This window comes from Pseudorasbora parva, chromosome 7 (assembly GCF_024679245.1).
Source record: "Pseudorasbora parva isolate DD20220531a chromosome 7, ASM2467924v1, whole genome shotgun sequence".
Taxonomy (NCBI): Eukaryota; Metazoa; Chordata; class Actinopteri; order Cypriniformes; family Gobionidae; genus Pseudorasbora; species Pseudorasbora parva.
In genome coordinates, this window is record NC_090178.1 from 2,884,853 (window position 1) to 2,909,509 (window position 24,657).

Genomic DNA, 24,657 nt, shown 5'->3' on the forward strand with positions numbered 1-24,657 from the left:
TGTCAAGACTTCGTTATAGCTGTATGAAATCATAAACAGGCATCCATATCGTTTTGATTATTTTACAGTAGCCTAATAAATATAATTTCGTTCAGTAGTGAACAGACGCCATGAACTGATCTCAGACCAGCGGCAGGAATCAGATTTAATTTATCACGAGTGAGAAGCTTACAATAGCCTATACGGCGGAAGATTCAGTTTCAAAACTAAATGTAAAAGCGCCTATTTAAACAAGATTGTCATTGTACTGTACTGTTCTGTTCTGTTTTTCATTAAGAACAGTATTGATGCTAATATTAAACACACCATTCAATCAGATTACTCTCAAATTGATACTCATTCTAAAGTGAAAGTATAATCCGCGTGGGCGCGGCTGCACGGGAATTCATAACGGTGAGCATTAATGAATGCAGACTTTATTCTTCATGAAAGATAAAGATAGAAATGCTCACAGGAAGAAAAAAAGCTTGCAAAAATTATATACAATCCGCCTAATCCTGGCCAAATCACAGAGATGTCGATTCGCACGGGACTAATATTATCACAGGACCTCGGTGTTCGGCGAAATATGGTAGGTAATTTGCGGGGGAATTTTTACTTTACAAATTACATGGCCGATTCGCACGGGATTAAGATCACAGACATTTTCTGCAATTATTACAAATCAGATGTCCCCAGATAATAATCCCGTGCGAATGGGGCTGATATTAAACTTCAGATTTCAGTGTGCTGCAAAATGTGCCGGAGAGGTGCCGACTAGGGGTGTAACAATACATCGACATAGACGCATCAATCTAATGTCTAACAATACGATGCCAAGCGTTAAAAATAATCCATGTAGACTATTTTTGTAAGAGGCAAGTGGCACATTTGTTTTAATACTTTCCACATTTGCACACAATGACATGTATCAACACCAACGCGTTCATTCTCGTTTAAATTACCTTTCAAAGCTTGTGAAAGACGGTCAGACATGGCTTCACGAAAATGTATCATTTGCTCGTGTTTAAAGCCTTGCAAAAAGCAGCGTGCACTCATCTCAAACAGCACAAATAGGCCACTGAATTGAGTCTTCTTTTATTTATTTTTTTGTGCATCAGTAGATAAAGGTGGCCTATAGTTTTGCATAAAAGGAGAATATAGCGCTATGAATCGTTCTTCACTGAAATTTGAAACTTAAAAGAAAATGCTCAATAAACTGCGTCTGCGAAGTGAGAGTCTTATGTTTATTTGACAGTGATTTCACATTTCTTGTTCGTATAAAGGCTAAATACAAATAAAAGGTGAACATTAATTTATTCGTACCGTTTTTATTTCTAAAATATTATATAGTTTTATAGAAGGAGGTTTCATAGACTTGGCAAATTAATTTTTCAGAAGTTTGTAGGTACAGAAATCCTACAAATGGTAGTTTTTCTAAAGCTTTTATATAGTTCATATCGATATCGAAATTATATCGTATCGACCAAAATTAAGAAATATATCGTGATATAAATTTTGGCCATATCGTCCAGCTCTACTTCATCCCTGTTCTCTCTTCATCAGCAGATATTATAACCGTAATTAAACTAAACTATCCCTGTTCTCTCTTCATCAGCAGATATTATAACCATAATTAAACTAAACTATCCCTGTTCTCTCGTCATCTGCAGATATTATAACCATAATTAAACTAAACTATCCCTGTTCTCTCGTCATCTGCAGATATTATAACCGTAATTAAACTAAACTATCCCTGTTCTCTCGTCATCTGCAGATATTATAACCGTAATTAAACTAAACTATCCCTGTTCTTTTTTCATCAGCAGATATTATAACCGTAATTAAACTAAACTATCCCTGTTCTCTCGTCATCAGCAGATATTATAACCGTAATTAAACTAAACTATCCCTGTTCTCTCTTCATCAGCAGATATTATAACCGTAATTAAACTAAACTATCCCTGTTCTCTCTTCATCAGCAGATATTATAACCGTTATTAAACTAAACTATCCCTGTTCTCTCTTCATCCCTGTTCTCTCTTCATCAGCAGATATTATAACCGTAATTAAACTAAACTATCCCTGTTCTCTCGTCATCAGCAGATATTATAACCGTAATTAAACTAAACTATCCCTGTTCTCTCTTCATCTGCAGATATTATAACCGTAATTAAACTAAACTATCCCTGTTCTCTCTTCATCAGCAGATACTATAACCGTAATTAAACTAAACTATCCCTGTTCTCTCTTCATCAGCAGATATTATAACCGTAATTAAACTAAACTATCCCTGTTCTCTCTTCATCAGCAGATATTATAACCGTAATTAAACTAAACTATCCCTGTTCTCTCTTCATCGGCAGATATTCTCTGCTCATCTCACAGCACTTCCCACACCAGCGGTTTAGAGATTATCATGACAGAATATGCTAATCAATGACTGAAGATCGTTAACTCATAAACTCATCCTCTATCCATTCAGAAACGTCCTGTCTCGTTCTACATGTCGTCTCTTCTTCTGGAGTCTCTCCATCATTGTCCTACTCCGGTTTGATCATAAAAGCCTGAACAGTTTCTGACATTTTCATTTGTGTCTGTGTGAGGTAATCAAAGCTGCTAACACAAGCTCTTAAAGCTCCGCCCTATTCTTGAAAGGGGGCGGGAGCACCAGCTTATTTGCATTTAAAGGAACACGCACACAAATGGAGCATTTTTGCTCACCCTCAAAAAGTGACAATTTTAACATGCTAGTAATATTATCAGTGGGGTATTTTGAGCTGAAGCTTCACACACACACTCTGGGGACATCAGAGACTTATTTTACATCTTGTGAAAGGACCCCTTTAAGTTGTTTGTTCCAGTTTGGTGACACTTTGCATAGCAGCCACTTCATTTTTATTAGAGAGCGCTTGTTTATTCAGCATCTTATCTTGTATTTATAGCTCCAATAATGCTGGATGGTGCAAGAACACCCCCCACCCCACCGGAGATCTTCTTAAATTTTTTAGCTGTGAGCGCTGTGGGAACATCCGGCATTGAAAGGGATGAACAAAATATGTGTTTTGTGAAATCCTGTGATGACTAAATCTCTTTCTTGCTGTCTTGTCAGGGCTCTCACCACTATACATAGAGAAGAAGCTACACATCGTTTTTTGGGGTAAACACGTTTAAAAGTTGATAAAACACTGTTTAGTTAAGCCGTTTAATCTTCAGAGAAGATGGAGATGTGTTAAATGCTCTCAGTCTTTCTCTCTGTTTCTTTTACGTTTCTCTTACACTCACATTAGATGTGCCTCTGCATCTCTGGCATAAGCTGGCAATCAATACCAAATGTCTAATTTGCCCTGCTTTTATTTTCCCACTTCCCATTTTCGTGCTTGTCAAGGAACTGTATATTTACTCAAAGGCTTCCTGCGTAAATCAAAGAGGAAACTGGTTTCCTGCAAGCCTCAGTCCATTAAAATGTAAACGAGTGGACGGTGAAATTACAGCTCTGGTCTTCAGACTCGCCAGCATTCAAACAGTATCAACAGTTATTTTCCCCCAAAAAATCGTGATAATCAAATACGGTCTTAAATATAGATTCAGAATCAAATATGCAGGGCTCGACATTAACGCTCGTGCGGGACAAGTGGATTTTGTTTAAGGGGCTAGTGGAAGAGAATTTTACTTGCCCAACGGACAAGCGGATTAAACCGCAAATAACAAAAAATAACTAGCGATCACCAAAATGCAAGAATAATTCTGCATTTATTTAGTGTAAGTGGTGACTGATAGTGGATAATAGTATAATATATAATTAACTGAAGGTGGCGCTGTTGATGCTACGCAGCCTCTCGAGGAGAAATTACAACACGAGCGCCACTCACACAGAGAAACTGCGCTAAACATTCAAAATGTGAAGTTTTTATATTTATAACATGATACAGTTAAATGACAGCGCACAACCAAATGTTCTGTTTTCCTGCATACCATCACGACTGAGCATGACACAGATTTCACATAAACAATGAATTAACATCAAGCCACTTATTTTAGATGCAATATTGACTGTTTTTTTTGTTTCAGCAGCGGAAATATATCGTAGCAGAACCATAACGTGTCTCACAGCAACAGTGTGTGTTACTGAATGATTCTGTGTTTGAATGAATCGTCTGAATCAAAGATTCAATAACCTGTTCATAAACGACATCAGCCGTTTGAATGAATCGTTTGGACAAATCGACTCAATGACTCACTCATTAAGACTCACCTGATGTCATCTACTGGTGGTTTAGATTTATGTTTAAACATAATTTCCAACATTTCTTATTTGTCTATTCAAAAATACAAATCTCATAACATTATTTAATGCAGCTGTACTTTTTTTATTGTAAATTATTTAATTAGACTGGCAACAGCCCTATAGTGTCTTATTTAATGTATAGATGAATTTTAAGAATATAATATGAAACCTGAAGCATAGCCTGTATTTAATAAGATAAGGGGTAAATGCCCTTTATAAAAGATAAAAATATCACACATATGAGGATTTAAATATGTCTAAGCTGATTGAACACTGGTGAGAATATTGCTTCAGAATAAATTATATTAACAACACACACACACACACACACACACACAACTTTTTTCCGGGCAAACTAATTTTTGTGAATGACGATTGACATGAACATGCTTAATGTTGAGCCCTGAATATGAAACTAATCCTAAAACATCAGGAATTTTTATTGTGTTTTTCGTCAAACCGGTAACAGTTTCATTCCTAGTAAGAGTTTGACTCGTATGTTACCATGTTGTCCCCCCCGCCTCTGGAAAACAAGGCCAGCCGCTTCCAAGACATTGAAAACTGACGGTTCGGTTGTATCTAGGACAACATTTTGATGAATTAGCCACGTTGCTGTGTTGTGTCTTTTTGTGAACGTTTAAAATAGGCCCGTAATTAATCAGCAGGGGCTGCAGGATGGATAGAAGGCTGACGCATGAGAGAAAGGCCAATGTGGGATCGTCCCAGCGGAGGCATGGGGTATGACAGATGGAGATAACATGGTGAGCTTCAGTTCAACGTCGCCGGAAGCTTCCACTTGCCGTTACAGGAATCATCAGTTAGCTTGTATTGACACTTCATTACGGCGAGCAAACAGTCATGTTCTGGGTGTGCCAGTCATTACATCTGACTCGATGAGACCGCAGAGATCTTTACACCCTGAGCACTTTGCCACGGTTGGAGTTTGGGATGTTCCATTACTCTCTGTGGGTTTTACAATTGTTCTTCATTGATGTGGGAAACAACCCACATGTGTGGTGTTTATACAAACTCAATCGGTCAATTGACATGTCCTTCAACTCTAGTCAGAATATGAGTCTGATTCTGATCCATTGGGCTGTAATTATAGGGCCGTTTCAACCGAACCAGGAAAGACCTCAATTGGACAGACCTACAACCAATCAGAGCAACGGAGCGACGCATAACATTAGTTATGCTGCACTGTTGCCAAGTCTGTGGTTTTCCCGCAGTTTGTTTTCCATGTCCGCCGGTTGAAGCAACCTCAATTATGTGATAAATAGACCCAGGAATGCGAATTTTAGCAGACAACCTTGCCAAAATAACGCACCTTTTATCCCCAAAACGCCATTTTTTTCGGAGAACCCTCCCAAGAAGCTATTGTAGCTTTGGGCTAGTTGTTGGTGGGTTTTGTCATAGACATCATATAGGTAGACGCCCTATTGGCTGCTGGGCGCCGAGATTTGCGGCGGCCATTTTGAACCGGTCGTACTCCTAGTTTCGTTGCATAGCAGCAGTTAAGATGCCAGAGCACCGTGCAGCATTTTCCTGTTCTAATCGGCGAACCATCTTAAGTAGGGCTCGCGGGATTACTTTTCACAAGTAAGATTTAACTTTGCCATCGTACTATTGGTTGTATTTTGTCCTTAAATCCAGATAATTGAGAAGGAGCAAGGATCTTTGATAGTACTGTACTGAAATCGTAGCTAGCTAATGTTAGCTAAGCTATGTATCTCCCTCAACTCAAGTGTTTTCCACATAACTTAAGTTACTATTCAGATCAAAAAGATGTTAGAAAGCACTTGTTAGAAGCACGAAACTTACTTTTAGTGTTTGCTAACATTATGTGCCTATTAGTACCAACACAATCCAATCTGAAGTTAATACATGCATTGCTGACCGGGCATAATAGCTGTCGTTGTGTTGCAGATGAAGGCGAACAGAACAATCCCAATCACAAAGGCTGATGCCGGAACTTTATCAGAATATTATATATATTTTGTGTGTGCGTGTGTGTGTGTGTGTGTGTGTCAAATCATTATAAATTGTTTCAACTTATTAAAATATCTTATTTTACTTCAACTCTCTGTTTCTGCTTCTTTATCATATAGATATATTGTGTGGTTTTATAAATCCCCGTATATCCTATATCACATATTTTGATTTTGGACGTCTGGACACTTTATATCTTATATCAGAATATTATGTAACTGTTAAGCCCACTATAGCCCTATTCGGATGGTAATGTTAATTGTTTCTCATGTGGACGTCTGTAAAATACATTTGCATGCCACCTCAGTGATAAAACTAGTCTATTCGGATGGCGATATATTCCCGGTGGAGGAGCGAGTGATCCTCCGCACCTGGGAAACACTGCTCACGTGGTAATTCAAATGATTTGCTGTAAAAATGTCATATGCTTGGAATAAAAAGAATTTAAAAAATCATATTTAACAATAAGACATTATTTTATTTAAATGTCTTGTAAAAAAAAAAAGTAATTTTAAAAATGAGCGGAAATAACGGCTCATTTCAAATGTTTAAGTGTTTTTTTTCTCTTTCTCTTTTAAGTGGTGATGAAAGATTATTCTTGTAAATACTTTCCAGCATTTTAGTAATAAAAGTGTAGGCTTTAGATCTTTAAAATGCATCCGAAAAATACCTTACGACCCCACGTGAAACAATTACCATCCGAATATGGCTTAAGAATATTAAAATACGCTGAACCACGTGTCCTGTATCATAGCTACATTAATGACCTTTGCAGCAAAAAAACCCGCGTTAAAATCGGTTAGGTATTCAGTGAGATGTGATTAATTAAATGCGCTGACAGCTCACTGCGCCTGGCAAACAAGTTACACTGAGTGGAGCTGGCGACCGGTTCAAGATGGCGGCTCCACGGCTCGACCGTGCCAATAGGCAGTAGCGCTCGATAGGGCGTCTATCTATATGATGTCTATGGGTTTTGTTGTTAACATTTGGCAACCCTGTCTGCACACACGATCATTGCCGTTGTTGTTAAAAAAAAGGATTTAAACATACACACATTACTTACAACACGATCATCATTTCAGAGAAAAATAGTGAAGGTGATGCAGATACAAACAAGTTCTCCATTTAGGATTTGAACAACTTTAACTCAAGCGCCTTTGATGACGTGATGATTAGGGTACTGTTGATCATCTGTCCGTCATCGTCTAAAGCCCGTCCGGATGATCTCATTGGTCAGTTTCTGTTAAGGCATAATTACTCCTCTCAAGTCCAGACCGAACTGCTCGAGCTCAAATGTTGTGGGCGGGGTGGGGCTGAGTTCGGCTGGCATCAGGCTAGACATTTACTACCTCTAAAGCCTGGTGGTCGTCCTGTCCCTGCAGTGGGTGTTTCTACCTCTGGATGCCCTAACCAGGGTGGCGTCGGGTCCTTAAAAAATCTAAAAATAGGGTTGTGCGTGGGGCTGGGCGATATGGCCCAAAAAAAATCCCCGATATCCCCGTCAAATTTTTTTCTTCTTCTTTTTTTTCTTCTTTTTTCCCCTCCTACTTAAAATCAATCTGCATGACAAAGAAATTGTTCAAAACAAGTTTTAACTTTATTTTGTTTAGGTAAAATATTTGCCGCTTGGTTGGTAGAGTGCCTACCTGGGGGGCAAAACTTTCAGCATGTGAATAACCCCCGGCTATTCCACAGTATAAATGGGCACCATATCTTTTGCAATATACAGTATACCTATCAAAGGTTTATTAATTGATATGCAGATCAAATTAACTTTTATTAACAACAGTAATGTGCAAAAAAAAAGTATAGGGAAAATTTAAATGTTATGCTCTTATTAAATATAGATTACCGTATTTTCTGGACTATAAGTCGCTCTGGAGTATAAGTCGCATCAGTCAAAAAATGCATCATGACGAGGAAAAAAACATATATAAGTCGCACTGGACTATAAGTCGCATTAGGGCAGAGCGGGAGCCGCGCGCGCATGCCAGCACCCGCTCGCGTGCACTCGCTCGTGCCCGCTTCACTGCATAACCCGAGCAGAAGAAAGAAAGTTTGAAGTGAGTGAGAAACTTGTAAGGGACTGGCGAAAAGCAGAGGTTACTTTTACTGTGATGAAGAAGAAAAAGAAAGCTACTTGCGGGCTGTAAGCAAGATGGCCAGAGCTGAAGGAACGAGTCCACAGACGCTTGAACTCTCTGCCGGGAGAGGCTCAGCCGCGCGAGACGAACGCTGTGAGAATCGTTCTCCGCTGCATATTTTACTACATGCTGTTTGTGTTTTGCAGAATAAGATTTTCTTTATGGGGGCCTTTTGTTTGTGTTCAGTCTTTCTAAGTTGTTGTCTTTAAGTAAATATTAGGCTACAGGAGCAGCATAGAGCGCATTCTCGCGGCTATATGTTTATTCTTGTCAGTCAGTATGAATTAAATTTGATATATAAGTCGCACCTGACTATAAGTCGCAGGACCAGCCACACTATGAAAAAAAGTGCGACTTATAGTCCGGAAAATACGGTACCATTGTTCTTCAATAGTCTCACACTGAACTTACCGACAGCTTCAGCTTTCTGTGTAATTTAGTTTTTCATGAGACTTGGTGACTTCGTACTTTTCTCCCTATATTATGGAGTGGAAATGGCTTATAAATCAATAAGTACTGTTCTGCTGGTTATAGTGGTGGGCACTGCATATCTTTTTTAAATAAAAAAATGCTTGTTTGCCACAAAATGGATTAAACATTTAATTTTTTTTTATTAAAATACTATTTCTTTCACAAGATCCCTTTAAACTTTTAGTTTTACAAACCATCACATTAAAAATAGCATATTTTGGATATTTAGAGCTTTGAAGTGCTGGAAATAAGTGCAGTACGTGTACAAATAAGTGTAGCCTACGAAACCATTGGAAAGTGCTTAAATTTCAATCTCCAAAAGGTTGTACGAATCCTGAGATAAATAATGACAACAACATTAAATCCATGTGGGTTTACTACAGTAAATCATGGTGAATGTTGGTGATTTGTGACTGAAATCCCTGACCTTCGCTCATGTTGTCTCCACGTCAGCTCTGTTTGATCTGATATCTGATAACATAATTCTGCGCCGACCGCTTCCACTAGATCACAGTAGCGATGTTATTAATTCTTTGGTGAATTTAAACGCTCTCTCACTGGATCTCCAGCGCTGTGTATCGTGTCTGTCATGAGATCGGCCCGTGTGTGAGCTCGCGCTGCATTCGATGTCCGCGCCGCTCAAATGAGCGCAGTTCCGTTCAGACTTCAAACACACTTTGCAGCGGGGTATTGTTAATAGTCCTGTGAAAAACTGAACCAATGACACTGTATGTTGTTAGACGCTATCCTTGTTGTTTGTGTATCTCTGTGGCAAACGCGCGGGGGAGGGCTGAGCCATTACGGGAGCCCAGAGGGAGCGTCGGCGGATTTTAAAGAGAAAACTGATTTTCATTCACAAAAATCGACATAAACTACAAACTCGAATTAATCGATAAAATTGATTTATCGCCCAGCCCTAGTTTCGCAATAGAGAAAATATTTAATTACGAATTCAAATTAAATAATTTGCACTGAAAAATTACAACCGCATTTAATAATTCTATGAGATTTGTATTTTTGAATTGACAAATAAGAAATTTGTTGGAAATTGTTTAAACATGAAACTAAACCACCAGTAGATGGCGGCAGGTGAGTCTTAATGAGTGAGCCATTGAGTCGATTCATCCAAACGATTAATTTAACCGGCTGAATCATTCAAGAATAAGGCAGTTGCTTACGAACAGGTCAATGAATCTTTGATTCAGCCGATTCATTCAAACACTGAATCATTCAGTAACACACACTGTTGCTGTGAGCCGTGTTCTGGTTCTACTGTGATCTATTTTCGCTGCTGAAACAGAACAAAACGGTCAACATTGCATCTATAATGTGAGTAAATGTTAATTAATTGTTTATGAAGTTTTTATATGAAATCCTTGTCGTTTTCAGTCGTGATGGTATTCAGCAAAACACTCTTGGTTGAGCGATGTTGTTTAACTGTATTAACTATGCGCTAAACATTGTGAATGTTTAGCGCAGTTTCTCAGTGTGAGCGGCGCTCGTGTTGTGATTTCTCCTCGAGAGGCTGCGGAGCGTCAACAGCGCCACCTTCAGTTCATTATATATTATACCATTATCTACTATCAGTCGCCACTTACACTAAATAAATGCAGAATCATTCTTGCATTTTGGTGATCGCTAGTTATTTTTTGTTATTTGCGGTTTAATCCGCTTGTCCGTCGGGCAAGTAAAATTCTCTTTCACTTGCCCCATCAAAAAAATCTATATGTCGTTAATGTCGAGCCCTGCGTAAAGCATAATGAACATGATTATTAATGCACGAATCAAACTCACTTAAAATTCTGCCAGTTTTCCACATATTTTCCATGCTTCATTTTCCTTCTTTGCATGAGACCGATAATAATAGAGCAGTGAAATCTTGCCTTAACTCGACAGCATCTCACAGGATATTATTATTATTATTATTATTATTATTATTATTATTATTATTATTATTATTATTATTTCACACTATATATTCAGCAGTATTATTATTGGCTTGACTCCAGAGCTGCTGTTGATTCCTGTTTGCCTCATAAATCATTATTTTCCTGTTTATCACCGTGGAGCTGCTTTGAAACTATCTGTATGAAGTGCTACAGGAGTAAAGGTGACTTACTTCGGTTGCTTCTCGAGATCATTTGCATATTTAATTTTTCTGCACTTTGTTGCATGCACAGCGATCGCTCATGCTTCTTCAAATCATCAGCATTCATTGAAAATTAATGCTTTCTGGTTTCTTTCCTGCTTGAAAATCGCTGTCCTTGTGAGTGTTCCTAGTGCTAGAAGACTAGCTGAATAAATGCACTCCAATTTGCAGACGCAATGATCCTAATCTCATGTATTATGTAGTAGTGAGATTAGGATTAGCTATGTTAAAAATAGTATGCAAACGCTGTACAGTTTCCATGCAGTGCATTCTCAAAGTGTGCATCCTTACAGCTGATATTACACAGATTTCTCAGAATCTGCAATCATGATAACAAACCTAGTCTCTCTACCTGTTAGTCTTGACGATGGGTGTCGGCAGCACACAAGTGAGTCTCCATCCAAAGGAAGCCAGCGACTGCAGCAAGGGAATATAGTCTGTCTTCACCTGTAAACCCTGAAAAGACAAAAAGAAGGTGGTGTAAAAATGCTTCGAAGTCACACTTAAGTAGCAACATTGATTTGAAATGTGCCTCAGATTCCAAATTTACACTTAAAGTCTTTATGAAGACGTTTTTATGTTGTGACTGTTAGATACACCCTCTTCTGAAGGGATATGATTTTTTTTATCAATACCCGATAACTGATGTATTGGCCAATAAATCCACATTTTTATGATTTCTGAGACAAAAACAAAAGTCTCACCATTAAAAGCCACACCCCATAATGTCACCCTCATTATAAATTTATGTAGTCTTTATGACCGACTTTAACCGTATTTTCCTTTTTTGAGGTGACTTCCATAGGCGTAATTTGCGGGTGGGACATGTCCCCCCCACCACTTTTTTAAAACATCTTCCTTCACGGATGAACCTAACTAATACAAACAAAACATCTCTGGGTAACTAGAAGAGCATCACTCAGTTTCAGTCAATCTCATGTCAATCTTGAGTACCTATAGAGTAGTATTGCATCCTTCATATCTCTGAAAAGTCTTTAGTTTTATTATATTTGTAAAAGAAATATGGGCTGTACCGAGTCTTTCCGGAAAAAAACGAGTTCCTGGAGGCGTATCGAGTGGGCGGAGCTAAAGAATGACGAATGCGCACAAAGTGGTGACGTCCTCAAGCGTGGAGAAACCCATCGCTATCGATCTCAGCTAATAGATATGATCCATTGATCCATAATCTAATTCGGAGGCTGAAATAGAAACAGCAACAGCAGGACGTCCGTCTCTGTGGTATGGACTTTTTTTTATTGGCCTGTCAACATTTGTCTTTACTCTCAGTTTATGAGGACATGATTCGGTTTATGGACTATTGTATGCGACCAAACCTTAGTAGCAAGCAAAACGGTTTTGCACGTCTTATAGGTAATGTTATAAGTTACATAGAACAGCAATGAAGTCCGTTAGCGCATTTGAATGACGAAGCACGCGACCGTGTCGTTTACTGATGTTTACTCACGCGACGATAGCCAACAGCACAGACATTTGAAGCAGTTTTACTCACCGGCTGCTTCCAAAGTGTGGAGAGTGTGTGTGGAGTGTGGAGATCCACTTAGTGATGCGACTGAAGCATTTCTGCGTTCAAATCGGTTCAAATGCAGCGCTGCCTTCCCGGAATGCTGTGCTGAAGCGTTGAAGTCGCTTAATGTCAAAGTGGAGGAATGAAGTGGAGCGGCGCGGACTATAACCGACATTAGTGTTCATGGACTACTGGATCTGCAGCTTGAGAGCAGTGTTCACGGCCGTGCATTTCCTCTCTCTCGCTCTAGTCACGCGCGCGCACCCTACCGGGAGAAGAGCCCGTACGGCCCATACAAGGACCTTCCGCTCTATTAACGTCAAGCCGACCCATACTCGAAAAAAACTCTCCGAAACTTGTGAGAAACCGGAAGGAGTATTTTTGACACAGAAATACTCCATCAAACGTCCAACATTAGTTTTTGAAACTTTGTCTATGTTTAGGATGGGAATCCAAGTCTTTAACAGTGTAAAAAGCTCAGTATGCATGAAACAGCATTTCACCCCCCCTTTAATTGATTTCCGGACATCTTAATACAAATTTTTCTGCAATTGTTATTGTACATTTTACATCTGATTGAGTCCTGGTCCTGTATCAGCAATGCTACCCCCCTTAATACGCCATATACCTGTAGTGCATCATATGCGAAAAACTGCGTACCTTATGCACGCCAAAGCTCATTTAGCGCCCCCTCATACGTCCAAATGAGCTTTGGTGTGCATAAGGTACGCAGTTTTTCGCGTGCATATGATACGCAATTTATGTCCCACCCACTTTTTAAAACAAAGTTACGCCACTGGTGACTTATATCATATTTCAAGCAATTCAGACCCATTTCAAATCATGGTAAACTGCGCATCTCAAGTGTCTCATATAATACATTATTTATCTGCTTTAATATTATCAGGTGGATAACTTGAAAAAAATACCATGTATTGGCTGAAACCGATATTGTGGCTGATATATATTGTGCATCCTACTCTTTAACTGTTTTTTCCTTTTCGAGGGGATTTTAATCATATTAATTTCCACCCCCTGGTCACCCCATGCATAGTTCCTCCACTAATAAGAGTAGAATATTTACATTTTTCCCATAAAAATGACTGTTGTTTATTTATCTGCATAGCAATTCCAGCTCAGTGCATTACTGTCACATTTCCAAAATAAACAATCTTGTAACAAACTGCTCTCAAATATCAGCATTGTGCCATATACTGAGGATGTAGATTTATCCTGATTGGAAACAAGTTACTCATTAATTTACCAAGGGTGCAATGAAGAAATTTCATTTTAATGGCTGTTTATAGAAAGATAGAAACAGACCAGAAGTTGTTGACTTGATTTGGACACCAGGTCTGATTTAGTTCAAGTGATTAATTAAAGTTAATTTCTGAGAATAAATGTTGTTATAAAGGATTGATTGCAATGAGATTATAAATGCATTTATATGCAATTCAGAGGAAGTGTTAATCAAACATTGTTGTTTTGAGCAGTGTTGTACTGTGGTTTCAAAGAGAAAAGGAGCGCACAGGAAGTCAGTGCGGTTTAACGGCACCTGTCCTCATAAAGAAACCATGTCGCGTGTCAGCCATGCGCACACACTCATAACGATAACACAAGACAGCGCTTTGTGATAATGCTCCACTTGCAGTAATATGCCACAGGTTTACACACTGTACGTTTATGCGTGAGTCACTCTGGAAAGTTCACAATGGAAAACAACATACTGACGACTTCTGAGAGGCTAAACGCTAAACCACTAAATGGTCAAAAAATGTAAGCAAATGCACTACTTATAAAGCCAACTTTTTGCCACAATGCATTGTGGGAATGCCTACAGTGTACAGAATACACATGATGCTGCCTTAAAGGGATGGTTCACCTGAAATCAGCCCATGAGTTACTCTCAAGTCATCCTAGGTGTGTATGACATTCTTTTTTCAGACGAATACAATCAGTTATATTAAAAAAAAAATCCTGGCTCTTCCAAGCTTTATAATGGCAACGAATGGCTGTTTCTGTTTTGAAGTCGATAAAAGTGCATCTGTCCATCGTAAAATTTAATCTATCCACCATAAACGTACATCTATCATCATAAAAGTGCATCTGTCATCATAAACGTACATCTATCATCATAAACGTGCATCTATCCATCATAAAAGTGCTGCTGTCATCATAAACGTACATCTATCATCATAAACGTACATCTATCATCATAAAAGTGCATCTATCCATCATAAAATTTAATCTATCCACAATAAATGTATATTTATTATCATAAAAGTGGATCTATCCACCATAAACGTACATTTATTATCATAAAAGTGGATCTATCCATCATAAACGTACATTTATTATCATAAAAGTGCATCTATCAATCATCAAAGTTCATCCATCCATCATAAAACTGCATCTTTTTATGGTGGATGGATGCACTTTTATGGACTTCAAAACAGAAACCGCCATTCATTGCCATTATAAAGCTAGGATTAGCCAGGATATTAATATAACTGATGGTATTTGTCTAAAAGAAGAATGTCATATACACCTAGGATGACTAATTCAATTTTTTGGGTGGACTAACCCTTTAAAATCTCCTTTCAGCCTAAACTCTGCCCACGTAATCTTTGGAGCCAGACTCTTAGTTTAGTTATTTTGTGGAGGTTGTGTTTCAACACCCTTCCTAGTTGTGAAGCCCTTTTGCCTAGATTGGATGCCATTATTGTGGGTCATGCGTTGAGAGGCCCGGGGTTTCTGTTGAAATGTTTTTTTTGGGTATTTGCATTGGCCAAAGCGGCATCCTTTAGGGAATCCAGATATGTGTGAAGAGGTTTTTGTTGGAAGACGTCCCAGTAGTGGACCCTGTAAACGGCTCCGCAGACTTAAAAGTGGAGGAGAATTGAGAAAATATGGTCTGTTTAATGGCTTTCAGTTGCTGCGAGATTGTGTGAACATCTGCATGTTGTTGAAGTGCTACACTCTTTCAACATGGAGGTCAGTGAAATAGAGCAGAACCGAGACTCCTCAGCAAAATAAAAGAACATCGTGAAGTCAACATTGCCGCCGTAATGTGGTGCATTTCGGAACGATGATTGAGGAGGAAACACATGTTGGCTGATTGTATCCATCAGTACTTGATTGGATCAATGGCGTAGGCAGAATTAAATTTTTGGTCGGGCCTGGGCAAAAGTGAGCGAGGGGGGTGGGGGCTACGCCCCTGGATTGGATTGTGAGATGAAAATCGAGTCAGGTGGTTTGAGGGGAGGAGTTAGAGGACAAGCAGGTTCAATTATAACTAAAAATTTCTTAAAGTTAAAACTATGATCTCTGCTAATGCTGTAAAGTGTAAACTATATACACTGTAAAAAAAATTATGTTCAATAAGTTATGGCAACATATGTTTTTACATTGTTTTAACTCATCAAAATAAGTTTAGCAATGTTAAACTTGCTTTTATTAGTTATACAAGATGTAACTCATTTTTTTATGTCAGTTTAACATAATTTAAGTTGAAATAACTTAAACATCCAAGTCGATTCTACTGCAAAAGTTCAAAATTTGACTTTTTTTTACAGTGTAGGAAGCCCTTGCACACTACTATATATATATACTGTATATAACAACAGAGCCCAAATTAGCCTAAATTCAGAATTTTTAGATATAATAATAATAATAAACCCTTAAATAACACATTGTATGCTAAATTCACATAAGGCCGTTTTTGCATTAACATCTAAATCTAATTATAATATGTTTTTACTCCAGTTCGTTGTTGAAATATAATAATTTTCCTTTTTTTTTCTTTTTAAATTCTTCTGAATTCTGTTTTAAAAAATTGTTTGGACTTCCATTTTAACGCTTAAATTAAATGTTAGTATTCAGAAAGCATGTTTAGGTAATTGAAATCACGAAACGTTTACAATTTAACAATAATTTATTAAAATGCATGTTTAGGGCCCTATGATATATGATTTTTTTAAGTGATTTTTTTAAGCCATTTTTTTGGTGGTGTTAAGTTTTCTGGATTCAGTTTAAGTGAAAATTCAGCTTTGATCACTGGAATAAATTACTTTACTATATAGTCACATAGAAAACATCTGTTTTAGGTAATATATATATATTTTTTTACAATATTACTGTATTTTTAAAACGTCTAAATCCAGCCTTAGTGAGTCGTTAAAACCGTCTTACTTGCCCCAAACTTCCTCCGAAGCATATCAAAGTGTGCACCAGAAGATCTGAGAGATCTATTTTTGTATTTAACCTTTTCAGTCAAAAGAAGCAGATTTCGGCTCACACACTTCCATTCTCGACAACTAAAAATAGTCTTATTCTGCACCTATATCACACTTTCTCACCCGGGGTCTGCAGAACGGCGGATCACAGCTTGCCTGTGCTTGCTATATATATATTCTCACGGTCTGACAGCAACTGCCTGCATTAAAATCACTCGTGTCTTGTACATCATAAACTTAATAAACCTCAGTTTACTGAAAATAGACTCATCCCACTGCTAATGAAATATCTGAAGAGTCGTGTAGTTCAGCCGCATTCACACAGACACAGAAAACTCTTTTGAAACGGCAGGTCGCATGTTTTTCTCACCTCCACAGGAGCCATAAAGGTTACATTGCCAAAGGACGTGTTTTAATGGCCTATCTACAGTCTAGATATCACACTGCTCCAGTGACTGCGCTGACCTTCAGACTTTACCTTCAGCTCTGACCTCATATACAATGCCTGAGGAAAATCATATCGCTCAGGCAACATAATGGCGCTTCATTGAAGACTCTACTTTGACGTTTCCTTTACAGCTACTTGAACTCTCTTTGACTTGTTGAGCACAGTTTGAGACATTGTTGAGTGTTTTTCTCATGCTCGTCACTGTTAATTTCGTTACTAGCATCCTGATGCGACCGCGTTATGGTAATCTTATTCCAGCTCTAATTGGTTTATACCGAGTGCTTTAAACTTTGAACTTGGTTAACTTGTTAAATCTCTCTCATCGTGGTCCAGTGATTTTTGTTGTGTGTTTGTTTTGTTGCCTTATTCCCATCCTTTATATATAACTCCAATCCAAGACGTAGAAGAACTGCTTTCAAGAAAACAGATCCGGGTGAAAGTGATTAACCCTTAAAATGCATACCTCGGGTCGTTAGCGACCCGAAACATCATTCACTACCCTGCTCCTCATTCGTTTTTAAAGTTAGACATCAACCTTCTTAGTATTCCTCAATCAATCCATTTTAAACAATATAACAAGAAAAAAATGATAGAATTATAATTGAATGCCTGTATTTTCACTAGTTTTTGTCAAAATTGTATAGGGTCGCTCTCGACCCGAGGTGTGTAGGTGTGTGTGTATTTTTTTTTTGCACAATAATAAACTAATCTGTAATGACGAAATAGGGCGCAATTCACCTTTATTCCACAAGGTGGCAATGTCTTATACCCAATGATGAAGTGACGTTTCACTCATAGTTACCTCTGACAGAAACGAAACTATAATAATTATAATCTGCAAAATTTGAAATGGCTCAGTGATTTACAGCAGAGAGCAAGTACTAAACAATCAAATATTAGTGTCACTGTCTCTTGATGATGGATGTGGTCAAGAAGCTGTCAGTGATCAAAATATTGATTTTGAAGACGTTGAATGAGTTTGGAGAATATGCTGGAGATCGCGAATATGAGGCAGATGCTGAATCTACTGGTAAACGAGCTCTGACGAGGACAGATGATGATGGTATTAAACATCTGCTCAACTGTTACACTGTTAGAGAGTTGTTTCTTGGACAACATTTCAAAAAATGAGTTGAATGTATGAGAAGTATTTCAAATACTAAATTGTTTGAATTTAGGATTCAAACAAGTTTGGGAAAGTTTTTTTTATTTATATATATATATATATTATTTTTTTATAGAATATGGCCCTGTATGACATCATAAAGGGTGGGATTCCTTATATGGGCAGTTGGGCACTTCTCCTGGTTACGTACACACCCACACACACACACACCCACAAAGAAGAGCGTCCATCACCGAGCTTGGTACGGGTTACAGGGGCTGTAGGTGGCGCTGGTGTTTTTTAGACTCGAGATCAACAATGTCACTAAAGGTGTGTGTGTGTGTGTGTGTGTGTGTGTGTGTGTGTGTGTGTGTGTGTGTGTGTGTGTGTGTGTGTGTTAGTGTTGCACGATATACCGGTACTAGAAAAGTATTGCGATACTGTGCTATTACAAACGGTACGATATGGACTTTTATTAGTACCTGTACTTTAAGGAGGACAGCGCTAACATGAGCTGTATTTCTTACTTTGGGTCGATGTGTGACAGCAGGTGACGTGCGTGCAGACGTGACGTGTGTCCACCGGTCACTAAACATTAGAAGTAGAAGAGTTAAAGGGGGGGTGAAATGCTGTTTCATGCATACTGAGCTTTTTACACTGTTAAAGACTTGGATTCCCATCCTAAACATAGACAAAGTTTCAAAAACTAATGTTGGACGTTTGATGGAGTATTTCTGTGTCAAAAATACTCCTTCCGGTTTCTCACAAGTTTCGGAGAGTTTTTTTTCGAGTATGGGTCTACTTGACGTTAATAGAGCGGAAGGTCCTTGTATGGGCCGTACGGGCTCTTCTCCCGGTAGGGTGCGCACGCGCGTGCGTGACTAGAGTGAGAGAGAGGAAATGCAGGCTGTAAACAGTAAACTGCTCTCAGCTGCAGATCCAGTCGTCCGTGAACACTTCTGTCGGTTATAGTCCGCGCCGCGCTCCACTTCATTCCTCCACTTTGACATTAAGCGACTTCAACGCTTCAGCACAGCATTCCGGGAAGGCAGCGCTGCATTTGAACCGATTTGAACGCAGAAATGCTTCAGTCACATCGCAAAGTGGATCTCCACACTCCAAGAAGTGTGTTTTTGACGGAGCCGTCCCAGCGATAAAGGTTCGGTCCTGCTTTGGAAGCAGCCGGTGAGTTAAACTGCTTCAAATGTCTGTGCTGTCGGCTATCGTCGCGTGAGTAAACATCAGTAAACGACACGATCTTGTGCTTCGTCATTCAAATGCACTAACGGACTTCATTGCTGTTCTATGTAACTTGTTACACTACTCTGACGTGCAAAACCGTTTTGCTTGCTACTAAGGTTTGGTCGCATACACTAGTCCATAAACCGAATCATGTCATGTTGACAGGCCTCTAAATACAGTCCATACCACAGAGACGGACGTCCTGCTGTTGCTGTTTCTATTTCAGCCTCCGAATTAGATTCTGGATCATATCTATTAGCTGAGATAGCGATGGGTTTCTATTTTTTTACAGTCTATGGTTTCTCCACGCTTGAGGACGTCACCGCTTTGCGCATATGTCATTCTTTAGCTCCGCCCACACGATACGCCTCCAGGCGCTCGGTTTTTTCCGGAAAGACTCGGTACTTTCCGGAAAGACTCGGTACAGCCCATATTTCTTTTACAAATATAATAAAACGAAAGACTTTTCGGAGATATGAAGGATGCAATACTACTCTATAGGTACTCAAGATTGACATGAGATTGACTGAAACTGAGTGTTTCACCCCCCCTTTAAATATATACGCGCAGCGCATGATAAAGAAAGCAACAGAAGCGCCCATGAGAAGAAAAAGCGCGGCGCGGGACGTGCTTGAGCCGGACTCTGACCTGAAGCGTGCGCACACGCCTTTCAGACAACAAACATGCGATCGCCATTCAGTTCTTTCGCGGATTATTATTGGGGTTTGAATGGTCAAACATGTCAAAATAGATATAGATTTATATAGATCAGTGGTCGTAACTCTGTTTTTCAGCGGCACTGGCCAAAACGTGATTGGTTGGAGTGAGAACACGCAACGATTGGTCAGCACGATATGGCCGTGATCTGATTGGCTTAAGTAGACGGTGGGTGGAGTCTACGTATTTGTGGATTTTTTTGAGTCTAGACGCTAGAAATGTTTCAAAATCCACGTGCTGTGCTGCGATCCACAAATGCGCAAGACGAGATCCACAAATGCAGAGGAAGCGATTCACAAATGAATGCAGCTTATGCAAGGCAGAGTTGTGTGTTTTTGACATGTGTGGATTTTTTTTGTTACTCACAAATGTCATTGTATTTATTTGTGAATCTAATTTTTTTTGTGAAACTCCTGCATATATTTGTGGATCTCATTGTATTGATTTGTGAAATTATTTATTTTTGTGAATCCCTTTACATTTATTTGTGGATAACAATATATCTGTTTGGAATAAAGCAACAACATTACCTCCATAGACGAGTATTGAGGTCAACAAAGTCGGATTTGTCTTTAGTGAACGTATACTGTTAAGGTAATTGAGCAAATACTGAATCTAAAAATACGATGAGCAAACAATGAAAAATAGAAAACCACCACACGCTTGGCTAAATAACTAAAATATATTTATTAAGAATCAGTGTATAGTTAAATTATAAAGTGAAGACTAGTTTATTTGATTATTTAATTTCTTTCTTGACTTGTTGTTAAATAGACCCTAATGAAGCAGAAAAATAAAGCACTGTATTTGTCATATTTTTTGAAATTTGCATTTTTTGCTTATTTTTAAAAACAAATACAATTAAAAATCTATATTACAATTATAAGATAACATTTTAAAAATATTAAATTACTCGTATCATGAAATAAGATTTTGGTCATCCCGACCTGTTGAGAAATGAACGGTTAGTGAATGATAAGATGATTGATAATGATGATCTCTGTGAGGATCTTCACACTGGCCGTTATTATAGCAATAAGAGGAGGAATGGGCAAAAACCAGCGCAGTAACGTGCTGGCCAAGGGAATTTTTTGTAAAAAAATAAAACAATGAATAATAAGTTCTGTTGTCATATTATTCATATTATCAGTTTTTTGTTTGTTTTTTTACTGTGGTATCGATTAAGGATCGGTATCGAGGTATTTTAGTCTGGTATCGTATTGAAGTCACAATTTTTGTATCGTGACAACGTGTGTGTGTGTGTGTGTGTGTGTGTGTGTGTGGGAGGGAAAGATCACCTTGTTTAGCTTCCCAAATAACCCAGCATTAAGGGAACAGTGGATGCAGTTTGTGTTTCAAGTTCTGCAAGTGTGTGTGTGTGTCCGATCATGGGTGGAAACCGCAGGCGGAGAGTAAAAATGCATCAAATGTGTGTTTTGTTGGCATTCGGCATTTAAGTGTATATAATGTGAACACCACCAACGTATTGTGTGTGTGTGTGAAAGTTACTTTGAAAAGTAATGCATTACAACATTGAGTTACTCCCTTAAAAAGTAACTAATTGAGTTGCTTAATTACTTTTTAAGAAAAGTAATGTTACGTTACTGTTGTATTACTTTTTCACACCTTTGTTTTTCATAACAAAAAAGTTCTATAGAGTTTTAAAGACCTCTTCACACTAAAATTGAAATATTGAACCAGGTCGAGTTAAAAATGCTAAGTTACGCATGTACAGTAGAGGGCGCAGCTCAAACAAACCGTTCAGCTGTGCTGCCGTTCTGGAATATGAGCTAAAATAGGACGCAGGAGAAAAAAGTAATTTTTGCTTCTGGTTTAACTGAACCATCGAAAGTTAGCAGCAACACATTGGTCAATAAAGGAGGATTAAATGCATAAAAATAACTTGTTTTATTTGCATTGCTTCGTATTCTAATTTTGGATTTGACTGATTTTATTTAGTACTTGAATAATTAATTGTGCAATTGAAATGAATAAATGCTCACATTTAGTCTAGAACTACATTAACCTGTTCACACAGAACTTTGCACTTACTCTGGATTTCTCTCAACATGGGGAGAAGAGCTGTCAGTCAAATACATGTGAAAAAGTAACTCATATTTTGTTGTAAACTTTAACAGGGTTTTTCCTGGGTCAGAAATGGTCTTTGGTGGTGGCTAACCAGACATGGTCATCCACACACACGTATGCACGCTCACACACACCAACAGTAAAAGTACCTGCGTGATCTGTGAGCCCAATACTGACAATAAATGTCTTTTTGTTTTTTTTTTTTGTTTTTTTTGTTTTTTGCCCATCTAATTTTTATATCTCATTATGCATGATGTCTTGATGTTTGTGGTCTTTTGTTCCTTGTTTTTACACAGTTTACTGATTAATTATTTCGGCAACGATCATTAAAAATGTAATAAATAGTCTAATTCTCTACCATATACAATTTAATAAAATGATTGGCTATCAACAACTTGCGTTGTTCTGGTTTTACCTTATTCCAGTCTAAACATTTTTTGGGGGGGTAATTTACTACACATTATCAATATAAATATAAATATATTATAATTATAAAAATATAAACTCAAAATGAATACATGAAAATACTGCAGATTATTAAGACTAATTCTTACCATCCCCTCTTGTTTAATGGGGTAAGTACACTTCATTCTCATTTCAGAGGTGTTGTGAGTAAATGATTACACACCGATTCGTGAGTTCAGTGTTGGACAGATCAGTTCATTAAAATGAATCGGTTCAAATGAGTCATTAGTTCACTCCAGACTCCAGACTATTAAAACAACGCAAACGATTTATCATCACAGAAAACACATGATAAGGATATTTTTCTGTTTATTTGAAAGTATGGTTTATGTCAGCTGTGTGTGCAAGCGTCCGTCAAAAGAGGTGCGTTTTTTTTAAGCACAATTCACATCCAGCAGTAATTCAGGGAAAATATTGTGCGAACGCACCACGTGGAGCATGGATTCGGCCTTCCGACCTTTTACCATTGTGTCAGTTCAGTTGATTTTGATTGATATGTGCGAGTGAGAAAGCTAAGGCTGTGATCGTTTTGAAGACAGAGAGTGTGTGTGTGTGCGGCTCTCTGCTCGTTCTCCGTTACTCAGTTAATGTGCGCCCTGTCACGTGCATTAGTAATCTACATCAATTTATAAATCACAATAACTCATCAAATAAGGCTTTGGCGGGACAAAAATTTGTTTTGGTGGCTGCCAAAAAATGTTTGTTGTTGGAAAAACCCTTTTTAAAAGTAATAAACTATTATACTAGTAACTTGAAAAAGAAATCTGATTACGTAACTTACGTAAAGTGTGTGTGACTCTTTAGCTCCGCCCACTGCACGCCTCCCTGGACTCGGCTGTTTTCAGAAAGAATTGGTTCAGTGTCTTTTATAAATATGATAAACTAAAGACTCTTGGGAAATATGAAGGATCAACACGACTCTATAGATACTCAAGATTAAGGACGAGTGTGAGAATTTAGCAGTCAAAACACATAATCTGGCCAAGCAAAACATGCTGTAGTCTGAACCCGCCATGACCTTTTTTACTTTATAGGCTCAAACAGGAGTCCGTACCCTCCTCTTAATAACACACACTCGCATACGGAGAGAGAGCACACTGCGAGTGTGATAAAAAGCTGTTAAGGCAATTTCCTCCTCAGTGGATCAAAACTAATAAGTGTTGCTGTGAGTAAATCTTCAAGGATTATTCCTCAAGGAAATCTGAAATGGAAAACTGTTTTTTGTGGCTGTGTTTCAGAGGCTGAGCTTCAGTGACCGAGCGCACTCACTGCATTACATGTCCAAGGTTACGCTGCCTATTGATTTTCCTTTACGGCAGGAATAGAGTCCTCACTCAGTTTGACACATATTGAACAAACAAGGCTCAGTGCTTTGGACAATCGTGCATACAATTAAACATTTACATATTATTTATCGGTATAGTACTGAATGGTGATATCAGTTTATGTATTTAGGTATATATGCTATTTTGAAGGTATTTGTTTATTAAGTGTGTTTTTATATTATGTGGAAATATGAAATAAATAAATGCAAAAACAATGCATTTATTTAGTTTTAGTAACTACATTATGTAAACCAACAAAAAAACAATTCTACATACATATATTTGTGTGTGTGTGTGTGTGTGTGTGTGTGTGTGTGTGTGTGTGTGTGTGTGTGTGTGTGTATGTATATATATATATATATATATATATATGTATATATATATATATATATATATATATATATATATATATATATATATATATATATATATATAAAATATTTATTATGCATAAATAATAAATACAGTATTTCTGCATTTATTTACT

The 24,657-nt window shown here is 38.0% G+C and overlaps 1 protein-coding gene and 1 long non-coding RNA gene across 5 annotated transcripts in view; one reads left to right on the plus strand and one right to left on the minus strand.

The window, feature by feature from the left end:
- LOC137082536 (raftlin-like) overlaps positions 1-24,657 on the minus strand; it is a 176,352-nt gene that overhangs the window by 8,445 nt on the left and 143,250 nt on the right. For all 3 annotated transcript variants that reach the window (XM_067447778.1, XM_067447779.1, XM_067447777.1), the window contains exon 8: positions 11,373-11,476. In XM_067447778.1, the coding sequence (XP_067303879.1) occupies positions 11,373-11,476 (104 nt within the window). The remainder of the gene's footprint in view (positions 1-11,372; positions 11,477-24,657) is intronic.
- LOC137082541 (uncharacterized) overlaps positions 1-24,657 on the plus strand; it is an 89,019-nt gene that overhangs the window by 6,940 nt on the left and 57,422 nt on the right. The gene's annotated exons all lie outside the window — the stretch shown is intronic.